The sequence below is a fragment of the Thunnus thynnus genome, chromosome 23 (assembly GCF_963924715.1).
Source record: "Thunnus thynnus chromosome 23, fThuThy2.1, whole genome shotgun sequence".
Taxonomy (NCBI): Eukaryota; Metazoa; Chordata; class Actinopteri; order Scombriformes; family Scombridae; genus Thunnus; species Thunnus thynnus.
In genome coordinates, this window is record NC_089539.1 from 2,060,169 (window position 1) to 2,081,554 (window position 21,386).

General features: G+C 39.9%; 2 protein-coding genes across 2 annotated transcripts in view; one reads left to right on the top strand and one right to left on the bottom strand.

Moving 5' to 3' along the window:
• Positions 1 to 11,583, bottom strand: part of LOC137175843 (protein bicaudal D homolog 1-like) — a 64,368-nt gene extending 52,785 nt beyond the window's left edge. The window contains exon 1 of the mRNA XM_067581753.1: positions 10,821 to 11,583. Coding sequence (XP_067437854.1) covers positions 10,821 to 11,039 — 219 coding nt within the window. The 5' untranslated portion in view covers positions 11,040 to 11,583. The remainder of the gene's footprint in view (positions 1 to 10,820) is intronic.
• A 2,002-nt stretch (positions 11,584 to 13,585) lies between these two features.
• strap (serine/threonine kinase receptor associated protein) lies at positions 13,586 to 20,332 on the top strand. Its single transcript, XM_067582447.1, has 9 exons — positions 13,586 to 14,020; positions 14,480 to 14,615; positions 16,344 to 16,425; positions 16,563 to 16,635; positions 16,876 to 16,975; positions 17,075 to 17,212; positions 17,607 to 17,743; positions 17,931 to 18,080; positions 19,562 to 20,332. The coding sequence occupies exons 1-9, from the start codon at positions 13,909 to 13,911 to the stop codon at positions 19,621 to 19,623; spliced, it is 990 nt and encodes a 329-aa protein (XP_067438548.1). The 5' UTR covers positions 13,586 to 13,908; the 3' UTR covers positions 19,624 to 20,332.
• The last annotated feature ends 1,054 nt before the right edge of the window (positions 20,333 to 21,386 follow it).

Below are 21,386 nucleotides of genomic sequence, written 5' to 3' on the forward strand. Positions count from 1 at the left end.
GTACAACCTGTACTATCAAATACAGTCCCACTACAAATTACAGCCTCAAAAATGACCATGATGTTGAATCAACCCTCTGTGATATGGGCTCAACAATATTTTAATCAGGCTTAATCCAGGCTTCTAATGTGTTATTTTCATTGCCATCATGTTTTTCCCCCACTATGGACAAACAAGCATCCATAAACCCACTACATCCTAAACCTTGGTGAAGGAGGTAAAGCGCTGACTGGGAGTCAGTGTCCGGTGACAACAAGCCAGGAAGGGAGGCGTCCCATTGGCTGTATGACGTCACAGAGGAGTAACAGAGCGTCCCCGTGGGTCACTCGCTCCTGTTCTGTTTTTAGCCTCCACTGATGCATTCGCTGTATTTTTCATCAGCTGCTCTGCTTACCACACCCGCAAATGCATCTCCTCCCACTTCCTCCTACAACCTTCCTCCTCCTCCACCAACTCCCAACCCTCCCAACCACACGCTGCCTTTTGAAAGACCTGTGAAGAACCCTTCAGCCATGAGCTATCACTGTGGCCAAACATCAGCAAAACAGGACATTTAAGCAATTACTCTAGAAAAACAGCTGTGATTTATATCAGACAGGACCTTTACTGACTAAACCTTTAACCCCACTTAACTCACAGCTCTGAGGATTCCTGCAAGCAAGTGCAAAGGCTTGTTTCCAGAATGAAGCAATGAAGTGAGAGCTTCTTCAACCCACAATGCTATTTTCTTCATTTGTATAAATGATCTAGCAAATGACAAATTATGATTACAGTGGTTATGATGCTTTCCATAATGATGGTAATATAAAAATAACGCCACACAAATTGCTGCATTATAACACACTCACCCTAGAATCACCTCAATTTCCTTGATAAAGACCTGATACTTTATGATACTTATTTCTAACATCCTTCAAGGAGAATTATCTGTAAGTAAAAACAGATTTTTCTATTTGAAAATGCAGTAGATGCAGGACTTTTTCAACCCTGAGTAGTGTCTGCAGGTTTTCTCACAGGCAGCTTACAGCCCAAACAGAGCAGCATCCATGTTACCTTGAGGGTAAACCCCGGGGTAAAAAGTGTCAAAAATCACTGTGTTTTACCAAAATGCTCTTAAGTTTAATTGCTATGAGCAGACTTAACAACTGAAGGAGACTCAGATGAGCATATTAACATTTTGATCCACTCAAGAGATTCTCCCATCTGGATTTTGGCAGCTGGACAGTGACATCATGGTGAGGTACTTTAGTAAATGAAAAGTGAACCTGTAAAAGTGAGGGGGAATAAAAAAGGATTTTTAAGAGTGAGCCAGACATGTCTCCCCTATTCCCAGTGGAAATAAGGCATTTGGCTGTGCCTGCTATGGATACTGTACTGCTGCTGGTTGTAGCACCAAGCTCTCAGCCAAGGGTCAGCTGAAGCACACTGACCCATTCAGATAGACCGCCATCGATCAGAATTTCCCTTCTTGTGGGAAAAGTTGGTCCTCATAAGTATAGAAAGAGAATAAGAAACTTGGTCTCAGCAGGACAGAGTCTCTGTCTCTGTCTCTGTGTGGTGGCACTGTTTTGACCACAGCAGATGCCAAGTGGTGCTAGAGGAGATAACTACTGGCAAACTGATCTGAAGTAAAGTGGAGAAGAAGCTCAAACTCAAGGCTTAACTGTGCGGGCAAATATTTGTATATTCTCAGTTTCACAAAATGATGAAAATGCATGTAAAAAGTATGTACATCTCAAATTCACCTAAAAAAAAACAAAAATGAGGAATAATGAGGATGGGACAATGTCTATGTTGGTATGATTTATTATTTAAAAAAAGGCAAAGATAAATCTGCCTCATACTCTATAATTGCTGGAACTCCTTTGTGTTGCACACCTGAGCTGGCATTGAGCCCGAGCACAGAGTGGAGGAAGCTCACTGTACAAATCAATGGGATGGACTCCTGTTGAGCTAATTAGCAGCGAGCTGTAGCTAGCTCTTTACAGCTCACTAATGGAGCCATGTGAGCATTCCACCTGCTGCGAGACCCAAGATTATTACATTAAAGCAGCCGGTGCGTGTCCCCCAATTAGCTAATGCACATGACAAGAACAAAATGATGTGATGGCTGAGAGTGAAAACTCAAGACCCTCTCAGCAGCTTTGGACAAAAATATCTTCATCCACTGTATGTTTTAATTGTGCCAACTCTGGTACAGTACATCAAATAGTAACATTTATGTTTAACACTGTACATGGTCCCAATAAATACATAAATAATAATAATAATTGGCCTCAGAATCTTATCGCCAGAAGGGACTGTATGATAATTATTAGGGAGGAACCAACTGAATAGACTGCTGCACTGTCTGCAGCAGTCTCTCTGACTTTAACCATTTACTGACAGTGATTGACTTGTGACAGATAGTCAGATATGTGAGTTGCGGCGACACAATTTGCTGAGCTTAAGCTCCTCAGCTGCCTGTGAGATGCTGCCTCTGGCTACTGCGCTCATTCAGTGACTACTGAAGTACCTGTTCATGTAGAAAGTCTTGGTTAAAAAATTAGGAACAGCTGGAATATTCAGTGAGACACTTTACATTGTTTTTTTTTATTATTCATTTCTGATGTGCAATTTGGTGACTGTGAAAATAGAATAAAAAGGTTTAAATTGAAGTATACCATCACAAATTCTTTATGCAGTTTTAGTTATTAGTGGTGAAATAAATCATACTAATTCAATACTATTTTTTATTATTTTTGTTTATCCACTGTTTGATTTGTTTTAGTAATTGTTTTGGGAAATAAAAGCAAAATGCAGTCAACCAATGGGCTGAGAGCACAGTACTTACTTCTTCTTATAAAATATTTTTTATCTTATGCAAGATATTTTCACTTTTCAGTGAAAAAAACAAAAACCAACATTGGATTTTTTCCTGTGATGGTTTGCATGCCTGATGTTGCATGGCTACACCCTCTAAACCTTCTTGCCCAACTGAATACCACATAGTAATGTTATTATATTCCATATTACAATGGTATAAACATAAAAACCTATCAGGAAAACTTAGACATATGTTGTTTTAGGTGTTTGAGCTAAAAACTGATGACGCCTGGTCTAATATTTAGTCAGCTGTATGTACAGATAAATGCACAGAAACACAGATAGTAAAATATCTTGTGAATGGTATATGAGTTGCTCGCATGAGCCATGAAATAGTAATGATTCTGTGCTTGTGTGTTGAAAGTATGCTACAGTGAATCATTTATAGAAGAGGCTTTTTATATAAATGTAGATTTGCACTCAGTGCCCTTTATCTCAGCTATCTCCTGACTAGCTCTGACAGTGTCGCTGATGTGTCTGCTCTGTCTCCACTGTTCATGGAGAGTTCACCCTCTGAGGTGGAGAAAATTATTTTTGGTCTCATATTTTTATTTCAAATGCAAAATCAAGGTGCAAAAACAACTGCTTCTGAAAAACACCTTAACAGTTTAAATTTTCCTCTAGTGCTACTGTGAGGTTCACATCTGTGATTTTGAGTGAAATGTCTCAACAACTATTGGATGGATTGCTCTGGAAATTTGGTTTCACATTCATGATACCCTCAGGATGAACTGTAATAACTTTGGTGATCCTTTGACTTTTCATAGTGCCATCATCATCGTAAGATAAATTTTAATCTGTCCAATACTTTAGTTTATAACCACATATCTAGCAAAACTAATGACATTCTCATCAGCCTTAGCTGTACCTTGTGTTCAGTGCTAAATAGCAGAAAACTAAGGCAGCAACCATTATAAACATTACCATAACATCAACCATGTTAACTTTTTAAACATGCTCACTGTTACTGCCACTATGTGCAGCCTCAGCAGCTAGCAACTGAAGGTGGATTTGTAGTTGGATTCATGGTCAACGGCAAGAGATTAACAAGAGTCCCACCAAAGCAACAACTACCAAGGCTTGAAGCTGAAACCAATGCTGAAGAGCCACTGACAGCTGCTAGATGTTCCAACTGACTCCCATTCAAAAAGCCTCAACTTCTTTCTAGAAAACTAAGTCAATCATTTTTTTCAACGACTTATTATGGTCTCTACATTCAGACCCTCTAATAAGTGTGCTGGTGGTCATTTTGGGAATTATTGCTCCGTTAATAAGATTTGAAGACTTATAGTAGCTTTGATGGCTGCCACATGTGTGTAGATTGAAAGCCGTGATTGGCAGTTGGTTCACCTGCTGCTCTCCTCGGCTCTGGGACTTGCGCTGAGTCAGACTATTGTCGTAATGTTTCACTAAGTTTAATGTGACTTGATTATGATACCTGTCCTGTTAGCACAATTTAGCTAAAGTAGCTAACATTAGCCCAAGTTCGCATCACTTGGTGTTCCCAGTAAGCTAGTATTAGCTGTAACTGTGTTTCCAGAGTGTGAAAGGCGACACCCAGCACTCCTTATTTGGAAGGTCTTGGCTCCAAATGGAAAAGATGGTGTCAATGATAAGCTGCAACTCTGGGCTTCAAACTGGCTTCATTGAAATCAACAGGTGACATCACACCTTGCTACGTCTGTCTTGATATACAGGCTATAGTCCCACCATAGTTACCTACAGCATACTTTTTGATTTATAGTGTAGTGTCAGAATTCTCCCTTTGATATCAACATCATTACACAAATCTATCATATGTGATCAGGTGTTTATATTCTCCATAATAACTGCGTTTACATTCTGTCATTCACTTTGTGATGAGGGTGGAAGGTCCACCTTGTTTCATTACTGAGTTTGAAAGTATTCATGTATGATTCACTATGATAGAGAGTGGGGGTTGTGAGCAGAAATGGCTTCACTAGGTGTGTGTTACTAAAAAGAAGAATATTTTTTCAACTTGTTCATGTTGTATTAACTCTCAACAATCTCCACATCATGCAACATCAGAAAAAAATGATTAATTACAGTTCTTGCCCCTATGTCGTATTGCTGCCATAGCACTGAAGCCTGACGAGTAATCCAATTTTTGCTGCAGCATACGTCAGCTACAGCATAACCTACAGCATAGTGTTGAAGCCTACACACATAGCTGTGGATGCTATGATGTAACCCCTTAACGCAAAATTATAAATAAAATTTAAGCAATGAGGAAGGCGCAGCAGCTGCTGAAATTCATGAGACTTTTTTTTTAAAGGTACTCGTGGGCAAAAATCAAATGTGCAAGTGCCAGTTTAATTCAAGCAGTGGTTTCAAAGAACAAGGTTTTGCTTTTCCTTCTGCATGTAACGTTGATCCATTACAGACAAGCAAGAGAAAAGACTGGTTTGTGTCAGTCCACAAACTTGTCTGCATCATTAATCGAAAATATCGAAAGCGTTGTATTGACCATTTCACTTTTGAAGAAGCTGCAGTTTTGTTCACCGGGGGAAGCTGTCCGTCAAACAAGCTGCTGTGCATAGTTGCTTGCACCTTGGAGAAACTTCTTCAGTGTATTTAAAACAAGTTGAAAAATGCTGAAAAAAGATGGTGGTGTAGACACACAGAATGTGTATTTTTTTTTTAGCTTTTATAGGTAATAAAGCTGCTGTATGCTTTCCCATGTAATACCATTCAGCATTTCTTCCAATTCATTCTCAATGAGGGATGACATGACAGATGAGAAAGGAGACAGTGACTCAGGAAACAGTCACATGGCTTAACTTTAAAGGTGTTTGTCTTTCTGAGAAACTAATAACCTAATTTAGCGAGGTTTATTCTTCCCACATCAGCGTGACCATTTTCCCCGAGCAGCACGTCTTGCGACAGAGAGGATCAATAGCTGTCCAATGAACTGAAATGAGCTGAAATGAGAGGTATTGAGTTAGCGGGGCTGAAATGGAGACTAGATGAAGACAATGTGTGTATAGATGGGTTCAGCCCGTGGGAGAGTTTATAGAAAGTGAAGATGAAGGATGAAAATGGTTAAGGACAGAGAGAATCTTCTGAAAATTAAATTTTGCTCTGGGCGTCTTGTATTAGACCAAGGTGACCTCACTAACAACTCACATTATGAGGATGCAAAAGCAACAACAGCCTTATCTTAAAGTTCAAATGTCATGTTATATTATTACAACATACATATCTGCTCTGTGAATCACACTTCCTGCGTTCTCCTTTGAGGAAAAATCAGGAACTAAAGGATAGATTTATTTTATTATTTGACAGAATACTGTTAGTTCTCTGTCTATGTAGATAGAGACCTTATCTCTGTATAGATAATCCAACATTTTCATAAAGCAATAACATGGTGTTAGGCAGGGCAGACAGTCACACTGAGCCTGATAGTATCCTGCTACACAACACAAGAGCCACAGACTGAACAACAACCCACATTCACTTTCCTGTCTCCTTCCTATCTAACTTACAAACATAGACACACATCTTGTCCTGTACCTTACTTGTTGAACGAGCCACCAAACAAACATTCACCAGGGAAAAGTGTACTGCTAGCGTCAGTTAGCAGACTAGATAGCTTATTAGCTGCTCATCTGCAGCACATTAAATAGGATGTAAATATACCTCTGCTTGAGGCTAGCAGCTTCAGGCTACATTAGCTGCTAGTAGCATAACACAGCCGGATCTTAAACTGCATCACTTTTAATTCTTTTTCAACTGTCTGTCGTGAGGCTGATAATGTTATAGGAGTGCAATGCTAAATCTCTGGAGTACTCTTTTATGTCAGTAAACTAACGAGTGGTCATTACAGGAACTGCAACCCCTGCACAGGCTCCAACATTCAGCCATGGTGCAGACTGCTTAGTGTGAATGAATAGTTTGACTGGTGGTATCTGGTTTTATGTTTTCATAGGAACTAAGAATAGCCTTAGTAAAATGTGTTGACAGAGTCTCCGTTATTCTGGATAATCCACAGAACTGACTCTGTTTCTTGAAAGAAAAGTTACTGTTTATTTTTTCTCAGAAATCTCAGACAGAGACAGATATCTCAAAAAGAAAACTATCTGCATGGCTAGATACAATTAGAGGTAAGAGAGGTAAGTTGTTATTATAGATGTAGTGAACTGACCTTTAACAATTACATTATGTCACTCACTGAACCCCCAGCTGCTCCAGCTGAGCTGCCAAGAAGCCAACAGTGCTGTACTATGGTCGCACTGGGAAGCTTCCAAAAGTGAGTGTGTTCAAGCTTCACTTCCCTGGCTGGTATTTACTCCCACAGGCCACTGGTGTCATTAACAAAGTGTCCTTGTCTGTTTAAATAACTGTTAAAAATAACATACTGTTGACAGGTCATATTCATGAACTGGTACTGTCGTCTGCTTCCTCTATGCCTCAATGCCATTTACACACACACACACGCAGACATGACCTTCAGGATGTAACTGCACAGTCAGCTTCTGAGTTCAACCCCAATCTGTATTACAGATAACAAACTGGTGGAGTAGTGTTGCCAGACATTACCCTACATGCTGGAAAATTCTGTTGCATATCAATCAGAAAAATGAGTTGATTGCAGGTCAGTCTGGCGTTGCTCATTAGCTGACATTGATTATCAGACTCAGTGGAGGTAAATCACCTCCTGAGGCCAGGGGGTGAAACAGAATACATGAACACGATCATCAGAAATTGTGCTATATATTTGGAAAAGATATATTTGAATGATGGTGGAGGTTTGACGAACTAGAAGTCATAATTTTAGTGTTAAAACAAGAGTCAAGAGTGTCCCTACTGCCCTACTGGAAACACAAACTGACTGGGAAACAAACTTTGACACAACACCAACCTGTATTATTAACTAGCCAACATTTAACAAGCAGCTTGTATGCCCTCATGGTTTCTTCAATCCTTCTAACATACACATATAGTTTAAAAGTCCTTGAAGTCTTTTCCCTCGTCAAACTGGTATGTTTGAGGACCATAGACTGTAAAAAACATATGAACATAGTCACCTATTGGTTTGTGGAATGCTGTGTTAATGCCTGGAGTTAAGCGATTTGGAGCCAGAAGTGACCATATTTGGACGAGAGGGTGGAGCTGACCCTAGCGCTAGCTACTGGCTTGGTTAGCGCAGTTCATTTACAATGCTAATGTTCGCTAGCGAAAAACAGGCCTAAAATCATTAAAACTATGTTCTGACCAGAAAAACTGAACAGCCAACTCCTTAGAGGGTCTTTTAGTGCAACCAAACGCTGAACAAGACTTTTGTAGATGACCAGAATGTTGCAATTAACTTTCATGAACTGAAAACACACTGTGAAATTGAGCGATGCCTATACCCAGTGAATCTGGGGTTACGCCATGGTTACGTTATCTTATCAACGTTGTTGCCATGGTAGCGACTTGTCAATCACAAGGTAGCCTTTATCGTGTATTTTACTCTAAATATGACCATAATTTAAGCGATTGAGACCATAAACTCATTAGGAAAGTGTTTACTGAGGTAATAAATCAAGTGAGAAGTAGGGTCATTTTCTCATAGACTTCCACACAATCAGACTTCTTTTTGGAACCAGTGGAGTCTCCCCGTGCTCATTAGAAAGAATGCAGGTTTAAGGTACTTCCACGTTGGCTTCACTTTTCAGACCAGGAGCTACCCGCTTCTTGAAGACAAATCTCACCTTTGTGTGGTTTGACCGCATTTTTGCCACATTCTGATGTGCCAAGCCAGGCTCATTACTGCCCTCTGTGGTAAATGGATGATGATGATGATGAAACATCCACTGTAAAACGGTTGGTAAGAAACAGTAGTTCGTATTTTTTCCCCCATCAGCCACAAGAGGCAGCAATAAGCCTACGAGTAGCAGACAATGAGTAGCAGACAGCAGCTTCCCTAAACTTTTCAACACTCTCTCAAACTAGTCTCCTAAGTCACAAGACCTATGTCTTATCATTTAAATTTAGTAAGTCCGACTAAGTGTCTCACAATTATAACTGTGGCTATTTCTGAGTCAGATGTTTGGGACAATATCTATCTCTTATGACTCAGTAAGGCAAAATAAAAACCATAGTTGTGACTTAAAAGTTAAAGGGTCACTCCGTCAAGTTTCCTTGTTAAAAGGCGTGCTACTCAGCCTGTGGAAACAGTTGTATGATGCTTCTGTGGCTCTTTTTTAAAGGAAACCTATGTTACAAACTGGGGGCGTAGAATTTGAAAGACATGTGTCATTACCAGGCAGTAGTGGTGTAATGGAACATAGTTGATCCATGATCTGTACAGATCGCCCCCCACAATTTGGCACGCATGTGAACCGCAGAGTAAAATTGAATGTCTCATTGGAGACCAAGTAAACAAACTGCTGTAAGGACAAGTCATGGACAGACAGCATGTTGATAACAGGGATTTTGAAGTGCAATGACCGAACCAGCATCTAACGGGTCCATAGTGACATCTGCAGGTATATTTACACCTGCTCAATGTGCTGCAGCTGAGCAGCTAATTGGCTAACTAGCTGCTAACTGACGTTAGCGGTGCACTTTTCCCTGGTGAATGTTTGTTTGGGGGGTCGTTCAACAAGCTAAGCTGCAGGACAAGACGTGTTCATATTTGTAAGTTATCATCGAGTTTTGATGAAGTTTCATTCACTACCATGAGGACAGTATCATGCCTCATATTGCAATTTGATTTAACAATTGAGCTTTGAATATTTTATATATTTTAAGATTTTAATTAAACATTGGACAGCTTAAATGTTGTTTTCATTTAAGACCAAGGGCAAAAGTTCCTTGCTGTAAGTGTTTTACAGAATATATGGAGAGCAAAGTTTTCTTTTTCTTTTTTTTTCTTTTTGCTGATCAGAAAAATTATCTGATCCATGACTCAAATCCGTGATACAATCCGAACCGTGATGTTTGTGATCCATTGCACCCCTACCAGGCAGAGAAGTAGGGCTGCAACTAACGATGATTTTCATTGTAATAGTGATTGATTAGTGATTGATCGATTAATTGTTTAGTCTATGAAATATCAAAAAGTAATGAAAAAACATCCATTAATTTCCCAAATCCCAAAATAACATCTTAAAATATCTTGTTTTGTCCAAACAACAGTCCAAATTTCAGAGATATTCAGTTTATAATGACATATAACAGAGAAAAGCATTAAAATTCCTCACATTTGAACTGGAACCAGAGGATTTTTGGTGTTTTTCGCTTGAAGAATCACTGACATGATTATTCAATTCATTCAAATCATTGCAGATTATTTTTCTATCGATCTAAATCGTTTCAGCTCTACAGAGACGATCGAAGAAGAGACTCCACTGAGTTGCATCATGGGAAAGGTATGATCATACCTTTTTGACGACTAAAAGTCAGGATAGCTCAGTCTCTGCTGCTTCGATTTTGATAATTCTTAAATTAATCTGTTTCTCAAGTCCCTATAACTTTATGAAAGTGCTGCAGTAAATTGCTGGTGAGTCCCTTTAAGAATGTTAATTTGATCGTTTAGGGCATTTTCCTGGCGGGAACGATCTTCCATAAACAGAAAAATATTTGACAAGTCATAGGCGACATGACTTGAGCCTACTGGTCACAATCCATGTTATCTGGGCCTCTGTTGTTAGGTGTTCAGCAGGTGTAACAAAGGGTAATGAAGCGAATTAGAGCCCCCAGAGCCATAAGTAATCAAAATTAGTTGATTTATTCATATTAATAATAAATCAGCTTAAATCTCTTACAAATCTTTTTTTTTTCTTTAACTTGTAGTCTTCTATGCCTGAAGAGTGCAAGTGTAGTGTAACATCAGACTATTTGTGTAGCCTAACGAATTCTTCCTCCGAGGCGAAATGACTTATGAAATGGGTCATAACTAATAATCTAATGCTTTACTTTGTGAGTAATGAACCATACGAGCCCACCTCCTGCAGCTGCTCCAGCTCCAGCCTCAGCGCCTCCTGCTCGGCCTCCAGGTCGGCATACTGCTGCTTCAGGCTCTGGTTCTCCTCTAGGACCACTAACCCGCACTCCGCCGCCCGGATCTTCTCGCGGTTGGCCTCCGCCAGCTCCCGGTTCAGGCGCTCCACCTCGGCCCGGCACTGCTCCACCGTGTCCCCGTATCCTGCTCCACCGGCAGCCATCGCCCCTCTCTCCCTCCCTCTGCCCTCTCCTCCCTGCGTCGGATGAGCAGAGAGCCCCGCCGGAGGGGGAAACAGCTGAGGTAGACAACAAACCCCCACCGCCTCCCCTCCGAGGACTCACACTGCTGTTTCAAATCTCATGTAATAAAGGACAATAAACATCCGCGAATATCCACAAAGCTCTGTCATCATCTCCAGAGAAAGTCATCTTGTGCCTGTGATGCTCTGAGTGATGCAGCCTCTCATCATCCGCTGCCCGCATCCTTTTCCCCTCCCTCTGTTTTTCTGCTTATTCACCGGCTTCAGGTCGCCATCTCTGCCTGCAGCCGTGAAGCAAGGCACACTCCCCGCTCTCTGTCATCCTGCCGCAGGCTCACAGGTTTTGGATCCTCAATGAGAGGAATACAGCTCTGCCTCACCATCACACAGAATAACAGAGGCGACATGCGCCCGACGATCACACAGCACTACAGAGAAGTTTCTCTGCAGTTATAATGCCTACAACATTCTCCTACTCTGTTGGCAGGTTACTAATATAATAATACTGTATAGACTAATAATAATAATAATAATAATAATAATAATAATAATAATAATAATAATAATAATAATAATAATGCTTATCCATGAGTATGAGTAGCCTATCCAAAAGGAGACATTAGAAGGATGCAAACATTAAACAGTGAAGAAAATACTATTTCTTAAAGAGGAATTAGTGGTGCAGTCATTCAAAAAGCACAAAAGAGGTGCTTATTCACGTCTATAAAAGTTATAATATTCTGGTATTCTTTCTGAGAAATTTCGGATATGGGTGCCCGAACAAATAACATTTTTATACTTAATATTTTATCTCTATAATATTGTATCACTTTGCAATAGCAAGCTACCATCCCTACAGTGAGATGCATTTCATTATTATATTTTATGGTATCTTTATAAATATTAGGCCTATTTTACAACAGCATTTTGAGAGAGAACACGGAAGAGGAAAACCTACAACTACCAACAGTTTATTGTGTAAATCAAATATGTTTTATTCGAGTATTTGGAGAACGTATGAGTCTCCTGCAGGGGGCAGCAGTATACCAGTGCTGCGTTTCTCCTCAGGTGGAGCACTAGAAGAAGTCGGTGTCAAGCTTTCAAAATAAAAGCGCCAATAGATTTCTATTGCCCTGCATATTCACAGATAAAGCTTATATTAACAGTAAGTGTCATATAAATAATGGAATATGCTATACAGTATTGTGCAAATGGTTTAGGTGGTTTGGAAAAAAAAGAACCACTGGAAATAATAATAAAATGAACGTTTTGAAAAATACTGCAGGTCTGTCTGTAACTGTGTTATTGTCTACTAAGCTTTTTATTAGCTGTAATCTTACTAAAAGTGTAATTTTACATGACCTGAAGTAATCAACATTAAATAAACAAATAATTTATTTTAAAATAAATAATCAGATGAATTGTAAAAGATAAAATACATAATATAACTATGAAATTGTGAAATAATCCCAAGTTTTTGCATTTTTTCAGGTAATCTTTATTGTATTCCAATTTTCAAAATATCTTTTTTTCCCCCCGAAGTCTGTTTTTAATGGATTTTTTTCCTCAAAGATTGTTTTATTTCATAATGTGAAATAATTTCACAATGACATAAATTTCATCACTAATCATCAAAAATTTCAATCAGTCAAGACAAACAGGGCAGTGCCACTCATGTTGTTTAGCTCACTGTTCATACTGCAAAGCAAATGTCATACATAGTACTACCCTGTTTGCTTGTTTAAAAAACACTATTCCGAAATCAAAACTGCTAGAATGAAACAAAAATAAGCAGCAATTAATTCTGTTATTGTGAAAAGAAGCAGGATGTAATAATATTTTATTATGATGAATGGATTATTCCACAATTTCCTTCTAATATATTTTGTGTTTACTAATATGATTAGTTTTTCATATTATTATTTCTTTAGTCCCCCTTCACTCAAAAATATGTTTTTCTTCTTGTTTATACAGTTGGATGTTTGAGCTTCACTGTGCAGAATGATGTATGTGCAGAGTTTGTTTTTACATCCATCTGCTGAAAGCAGAAAGTTTCTCTGTGCTCATTTTAAGGGGTGGGCCTATGAGCATGATTTATGACATCACAACTAGTTTGGAGCCAATTCTGGTCCATATTCAATTTACACCAGTGTGATGTAGAAACTTGAAGCCTCCAGTGCACATACACTGAGAATGGACTTTACAGTGAAGTAGGAGACTATTATGGGTGTCTAAAATGTAATTACAGATAGGGGTGTGATTCGATTAAATAGAGAAACACTTTCCATGTGAATTGGCCATGGCCTCTCTCTCTCCAGTTCATCAGACACACATTATTGTTCCAAGCAGAGTATTGTATATGTCTTGGTGCATGTGTGGAGGGGATCTTTGGTGCTGACATTTAAAACGTCTCTGAATCCATAGGCTTACGTTTGTTTTATTAATAGCTTTTATTCTGAAAATAAATTTACCGGAAGTGATACCCCCTGCTCGCGGAACGCTGGCTTATATCGCGTCAGCGGGAGTTGCTGCTTTGCACGTTGCTAGTTAGTTACAATGTTGTAGCTATTAGCACGATAGCCATTCCTTAGCTGGGAGGAAGACCCGCCGTTTAGTTTGACAAACATACAACAGAGTTAATTCTGACTCATTCACAACCAAACCAACTACCAACTGTCGGCCAACTGAAATTACTCAACAAATTTCCAGCAAGCTCGTTGTGTTGTCTTTCATTTAGCCCGCTAGCCTACCCAGCTAGCTAGCCACTAGCGTTGTACCCGGTGTTACCGTCTCCTCCCGTGCGAATCGTCTCCTGCCCGGCTGGAGGATCATGGCAATGAGACAGACTCCCCTCACCTGCTCCGGGCACACCCGGCCTGTGGTGGACCTCGCTTTCAGTGGAATCACTCCCTATGGTTACTTCCTCATCAGCGCCTGCAAAGGTGAGTCCATGAAGCATATAGGGTTTATTAAATGGATGAAAAAGGTCTTAACGTCTAACGTTAGACATTCAAAGCGGTTAACGTACAAGAAGTAAATCCAGACGGGTAAGGTTGTAACTACTTTACTTAGAATCCTGTCTGCTTTGTGTAACAAAGACCTGTAATGTTCATGTGTCAGTTGGTTTTATTGTAATATTCGGTGCCACATTTTTTTAATCGACTGTCATTGTTTGGTCTGTAAATTAGTCACTCAATGTTTGAATGAAAGGGTTTTCTGGGAAGTCTTGAATTTGGCTCCCTGAAAGCAGCTTTCTCAAAGCTAAATCACACCTCTTCAAAGTGAGGCAGTCTGAGACACCTGTTGACTGCAGTATCCACATGTTTTGTCACAGCTGTCATCTGCTGGTACACAGTCTGGACATGATAGATTTGAACCCTCTCTGCTTTCCTTTTTTTCAGATGGCAAGCCCATGTTGCGCCAGGGAGACACAGGGGACTGGATAGGAACGTTTCTGGGTCACAAAGGCGCTGTCTGGGGAGCCACTCTGAACACAGACGCCACCAAGGCAGCCACAGCTGCAGCTGACTTCACAGCGTGAGTGGAGAGTCCAGTCTTGTATGGGGCTAAAACACTCCTGCCTACATGCATGTCTGGAAAAAGATGTCTAATAATACACTCATCCGGGATACAGCTCTCTCTCCAAAGACATGCAAAGACACATCCGTGTGAACTGTTAGAGTTTTAGTAAAACACAAAGTTTGCATGTGATGTGGTCAATACTCACATTTCCACCTAGACCCTTCCTACTAAATATATAGATTTTACATCATTTTCATAATTAATGTCAATTATAACAAAGTGATTAGTGGGTTATCCAGCTATTGTTGGGCTTAACTCATGTTTTTCAGCATCACAAAGTTGGATCACTTATAACTGGTAACCATGGTAACCTATACTGCACAGCTCAGCTGCTCCAGACCAGAGCTGATTAGAATCAGATCAAAATGTGGAAACAGCCCTTCCACTGACCAATCAGATCTCTGGAAAAATGGATCCTACAGTATCCTGACATGGATCAAGTACTGAGTTTACAATGAAGTGTCTAATAATAAAGAGCAGTAGAGAGTTTTAGATTAGTAGAATCACTTTGCTCACCATGATAATCATGCCAAAGATCAAATAAAGGTTTTTCCATTTTGTGTTAAAAACAGGACAAACAAGGAATATAACCTACCGTACTGACAGACTGAGTAATCAATGTATTTTCATATTAATAACTGTGCCCAATTTCTTTTATTCCAGACAGGATTCCTGTCCAGGCAGTCATTGCATTAGTGTAAAATATAAAGTTGGTGTTCACTAGCAGAATAACATCACACTGATTGCCCTTATGTCCTGCATTTATATAGAGCCTCTCTAGTCTTCTGACCACTCAAAGCACTTTACATTACATGCCAACATTCACCCGTTCACACACACATTCACACACACATTCACACACACATTCACACACCGATGGCACAGCCTGTGGGAGCAATTTGGGGTTCAGTATCTTGTCCAAGGACACTTTGACATGCGGTCTGGAGGAGTCGGGGATCGTCTGATTAGTGGACGCCCTGTTCTACCTCCTGAGCCATAGCCGCCTCAGTCATATAAGAGGACAAAACGTATGCAATTAAACAAAAATGATCAACTAAATAAAGGGGTATGGACACCATGGCTGGTGCAACAGGCATGAATAAGTTGGCCCCATGTCCGGGTGCAGCCACACCATTTGCATCTCCCGATGGTCCACCAGTGTTGGTGTTATGTTTTATCTTTTTAATGACAGCAAACCAACAACAGATATGACATTCTGTGTAGCCACTTGTCTGTCCAAAAACTTAAAAACACATGAAAGAGCTGTACTATGTCATTGTGATCAACATGAGAGAGGGAACCTAAAGACCTGTCTTCTCACTGTGGTGGCAGCTGCTCTCTAGCAGTGAGAAGGAAATCATGATATGAAGGAAGTTCCGTTACACGCTGATTCATTTTAAAACTTCTTTTGCAATTGAACGTTCATCTGTATGGCGTAATTAATGTGCATCGTCAGAACCAGCCCGGCTTCTCAGTAAGCAACACTAAGTACAGTTCAGCAGACTGTTAGATCTGGCATTAATAATCAGTCATTGGATTTAGATTTTTGCCATTGTTTGGATTCCTGTATTGTGTTTTGTGTATTTGCTTCTAAAGATGCTTGTTGCTTTGCTTTTTTTTGCTTTCAAACATACATGCAAAGACTGATATTATTAATGAAAAGATGACCGCTGTGCTTTTCAGAAAGGTGTGGGATGCAGTGAGTGGAGACGAGGTCCTCACACTGGCACACAAACACATCGTCAAGACTGTCACCTTTACTCAGGTCAGTGCAGCGTCTGAATGTGGAGGAAGTGTTCAAATCCTGTACAAATGCTATATGCATTGATGAAAGTGATGATGATGATGATATTGGGATGTTTCTGAAACTGTTATTGTCTCTCATTTACTTGTGCCTCTCAGGACAGCAACTGTCTGTTGACCGGAGGAAACGACAAGCTCCTGCGCATCTATGATCTCAGCAACCCTGAAGCAGGTGAGCGAGCACGTCAGAGAGGAAACGTGTTCATACAAAGATACATGTAGATTTATTTTGAAGGGTTGAACATGCCTCTATTTTGGGGGGTTTCTTTATCATTTCCTGTAAGTTCTGCTCTGGTCAGAGCAACACTGACCCCTACTGGAGACATATCTCATTTAAAAACATGTGAAAAACTTGTCAGCTAGTCAGTAATAAAAACATGTCATTGACTGTTACATGTTTGTGTCTCTTCAGCACCACAGGAGATTGCAGGTCACACCTCAGCCATCAAGAAAGCCCTGTGGTGCAACAACGACAAGCAGATCCTCTCCGCTGCCGACGACAAAACCATACGGTCAGTGAAATTGCTGCTCATGGTTTTACTACTTCATCTCATCATCCTGCCAATGAAGCACATTAATGTTGTAGCCTGTGTGTGTGTGTGTGTGTCCAGGCTGTGGGACAGGACCTCCATGGAGGAGGTGAAGACGCTGGCGTTCGACACATCAGTGAGCAGCATGGAGTATGTGGCTGACGGAGAGATTCTCGTGATCACATACGGAAAGACGATCGCTTTCTACAATGCTCTGAGGTACACTGCAGTCTGACACACACCCTTTAACACACCCACACTAATGGGAATACAATGGTATTCTGTCCACACTATGTTTCCAAGATCCACATTTCCACATATTAGAACAGTTACATCTCTTATCTTTTTCTTCTTTTGGTTGTCAATCAACAAAATAATGCATCACAGTCAAGGAGTGTGGCTGAATGAATAGAACGTAGACTTCTTGTTATCGTAGCAGTGCTGCTACGTGGAAACAAACAGCTGAGTCTGTTATGGTTGATAATCCAAAACTCTCTCTTTCCATCTGCAACTTGAGACTAGTGAATTTAAATGGATCCACTCTGAATAGAGTAAGAGACTGCTGCTTCACAGTGACATAAACTGTTGATGTAACTTTGTTCACATTTTCCAGCCTGGACCTGATCAAGACTGTGGAGGCCCCAGCTCCCATCAACTCAGCCTCCCTCCACCCAGAGAAGGACTTCTTTGTCGCTGGTGGAGAAGACTTCAAGCTTTACAAATTTGACTACAGCACCAAGGAAGAGCTGGGTGAGGAGCACTGATGAACTTTTACTCCAGATGTTTTAATGATTAAGTCAAAATCCAGAACAAAGTTCATTTAAAAGATTAAACAAAAAATATGTAAAGACTAGGATAGGTAAAACAGGATGTCCAAATGTCAAGTCACATTTTTTACAAGTCCACCTAACACTGTTGCTGTTCTTCCTGTCTGTAGAGTCCTATAAGGGTCACTTTGGTCCAGTGCACTGTGTACGCTTCAGCCCTGATGGTGAGCTGTACGCCAGCGGCTCTGAGGACGGCACGCTGCGACTGTGGCAGACAGCGGTGGGGAAAACCTACGGCCTGTGGAAGTGTGTCCTTCCCGGTAACTCTCCAACTTCACTAGTTTAGTACTTAAGTAGTAGTTTAATGCTTTAAATAACAGGCCACCTGTATGGAAGTCACTGAGGAAAAACTCCAACTTCTCAAGAAGTTCAAATATCAATATGTGATTGCACTTCTTCTAATGTCCTGGTGGCAGTGATTGATATTGTTTCATTATTACTCCAGAGATTTAGTGTTGTACTTCTATAAAGTCGGAGGGCCAGAGACAGATTAAAAACCAGACCTGCCAACCTGTACACATTTTGACATGAAAGTACGCTGGTATAATTTGTCACTCTTAACTACACAAAAAGCTGCTGATGTCTGAGTTCAGTTGTGCACATGCAGTTCTCAAGTCTAACAGCAGGAGGCAGCAGCATCTAGTCTGCTGAAAAGCAAAAGAAGAAGAAGAGTTGAACCAATCATAGCACCGGATTCATTCCCCCTGCCTTCATCCAAATATCAAGTGGGGATGAATCAAGATGACAAATGCATGATGTCATTTTAAGAGACTCTAATCATCATCAACATGACATGGATTTTATCCCTGTTGTTCCTCCTCCTCACTCCAGCTGCTTCTTTTAACTCCTTTGCAGAGGGAGACGGACTGAGGTGGATGTGGAAAGTTGAAATTGTGAATTGAGTTAACTTAAGTTAAGGCAGACGTGCCAACCTCAGGAAAATATTTAATGTTAATAACGTTAGCATAATGCTATGTCATTTTCAAGCTAATGTGCTTGTTCACCAGGCATTTAAGTGTGTCGCAGATTGTTAAACCTGACTTTTCTTAGTGTGTATTCATAACTATTATTGCAGCCAAACCTGTAACAGTAATGAGAGGAGCACATGTAATAATATATATAAACTATAATATATATAATGTAAACTGTATAAATGCAGCAGTAGTGGGAGGTTAGTGTGTAGCCTGAGTGAAACTGTCTTCCTTGGTAATCTGTGTTTATGCAGGTGAAAGACAAATGGACAAACAAGCATAAATGAGCAACTAACAGTGTTGGCATCAGCACATATTTTTGTAAACAAGCTGTTCTCGGTATCAAGAATTATCATATCTGTGTCTGTTTGACTGCTGCATCTATGCAAATTAAGTACAATAATTCATTGTGAGAACAACAGTGATTTGCATCTGACACATCCAGGTCACTGAAGTAAAACTCATAAAATTCATCCAGGGTTGGCAAGTGTGTTTGTCAGCTGTTCATGTGACGTCTGTGTGGACAACCAGGACTGTATGCACCTAGATGCTCTGACTGCACATGTGTGGACATTGTACAGACACCCATGTAGTATGTACATCTACATGTGCCCTTTTTTGGGGGGATATCAGGGATGTAAGGCTGTAGGACATGTTTTTTTAACTGTAAATCAGTGGATTTGTGCAGCAGCAGTATCGTGGCATTTCCAAATGCCAGGATGATCCTTCTAATTCTACCTTTTCTCTTTTTGTTTTGCGTTACTCCTCAGACGACTTGGGGACAGAGAACTCTGAGCAGCTGTACCCTTCGACCCCTGAGATCAAAGCCTGAGGACAGAGCGCTGCTGTTTGGGAAAACTGGATGAGAAGGAAAAGAGACGAGCGGAGGGGTGTTCCAGCGTGTTCTATCAGGCCCCAGCAAGGAGCAGAGTCCAGAGCATCTCCATCTATCAGGAACTGATGTGGATATTATGACTGGCCTGTCTGTCATAGAGCAACCATCTTACACACATACACACACACACACACAGACACAGATTTCTGCAGTCACATGGACAGTGTGGGCTGCAGAGTAAAGCAGTAGAGCCGTGAGTGTCTCTGGCTCATCGCTGCCTGCTTTCTCTCTGATCAGCCCAGTCCTCTATGTCTGCTTCAACTTATTTTAAATTCACAATCCCCTAAACCACATGATGCTAAGATCAGTTTTGGTTTCATAATTAATGTATTTAATGAGCTGGACCAATGCCTTTTTGTTTTCAGTTCAGTTACAAGAATACTGGAGGTTGTTGCACAGTTTGTGCTAAAGATGAGGAGCTTTCATTTCTTCAGAAACATTGAATATTCACAGTTGTTGTACTGGTTGAGTATAAAAAGTTAAATGTCCAAATAAAAGTAAATATTGTTTTGTGACAAAGTGGAAAGGGAAGAAATGTCACTGGGTTTTTTTTCCATTTTGGTTTCTGTGTCATTATTTGTGTCCAGTGATTTAAATAAACAAATGCATTACTGTTTTATTTCAGTTATGCACAAAAAGCAAAGCACATTGTTGTTGGTCGTCTTAATTCTTTTCTGTTGTCACATGTGCCAGATGGGGTCATGTAATCATTTCATATCCAATCTGTAATATGCAAACAAAAGCACTTCTTTATAACAACATAAAGCAAATACATTTAAAATCATAGCAACACCATGAACATGTTCATTAATATTATTCATTGTCTTGCTGCTTTTTTTTTCTGCTTTATGCAATGATCAGTTACATATGTCCAGTGTCAAGTGATAAATATATAGAATCAATGACACATATACATTAAAAACATTCAATTATGAAATACTTATAAAATTGTCTAAAATAATGCATGGTATAAATAAATCAATGCACTAGCAATAATAAGGAAACACTTGATCATCATGACTGTATGTTTACTGTTTGTCATTATTGTAACACTCATGTTACAAATGAATTCTATCAAACTAAGATCAGGAAACATGGAAAATGTATGGATATGAAATTTACCAGTTACAGTCAAAAGATGAACAATGAATACTTTTATTTTTGTGTCTGTCCATTTACACGATCCATCTCACAGAATTAGACAACAATGAAACCTAAATATTTCATATTCACATTTGGTTATTAAATCTTCAGGTACAATCATTGCAGTGTCTGGTTCTGTTGAAAATAAATTCCTTTATGTTGTTCCAAAACTTCCCCAGAAACACCTGCTGTTACTGCCTCTGGCTCTAGTTTACAAACTGTGCATTAATCATCGATGTCAGGAAATTTGGAAATGATTTTTTACAGGGGAAAATGTTGTGTTGGGTTTAAGATGAACTTCCCCGACCTTGTTTGAAATACAGAACTGAAGGTGTAAAACCAGCTCTGATGCAAACTGTTAATTCCAGAGGATTTTTTTCTTTGGGTGAAACTTTATTGCGGTTACTGAAGTTCTTTCTACATTTGTGCATTTTAGATCAACTTTGAAACCGGGCTCTGTTCTGATCACATGTTCATGTGAATAGACTTAGTTACAGAAATAATTAGTTGTATTTTACTGGAAAGATCTAATTTTGAGGAAATCTTCACTAAAGAGA

Coding starts and splice junctions, on each gene's coding strand:
- strap (XM_067582447.1), top strand. CDS start 13,909: ATGGCAATGAGACAGACTCCCCTCACCTGCTCCGGGCACACCCGGCCT. Junction 17,744..17,930: donor CAGCACCAAGGAAGAGCTGG/GTGAGGAGCACT, acceptor TCCTGTCTGTAG/AGTCCTATAAGGGTCACTTT. Junction 18,081..19,561: donor GTGGAAGTGTGTCCTTCCCG/GTAACTCTCCAA, acceptor GTTACTCCTCAG/ACGACTTGGGGACAGAGAAC.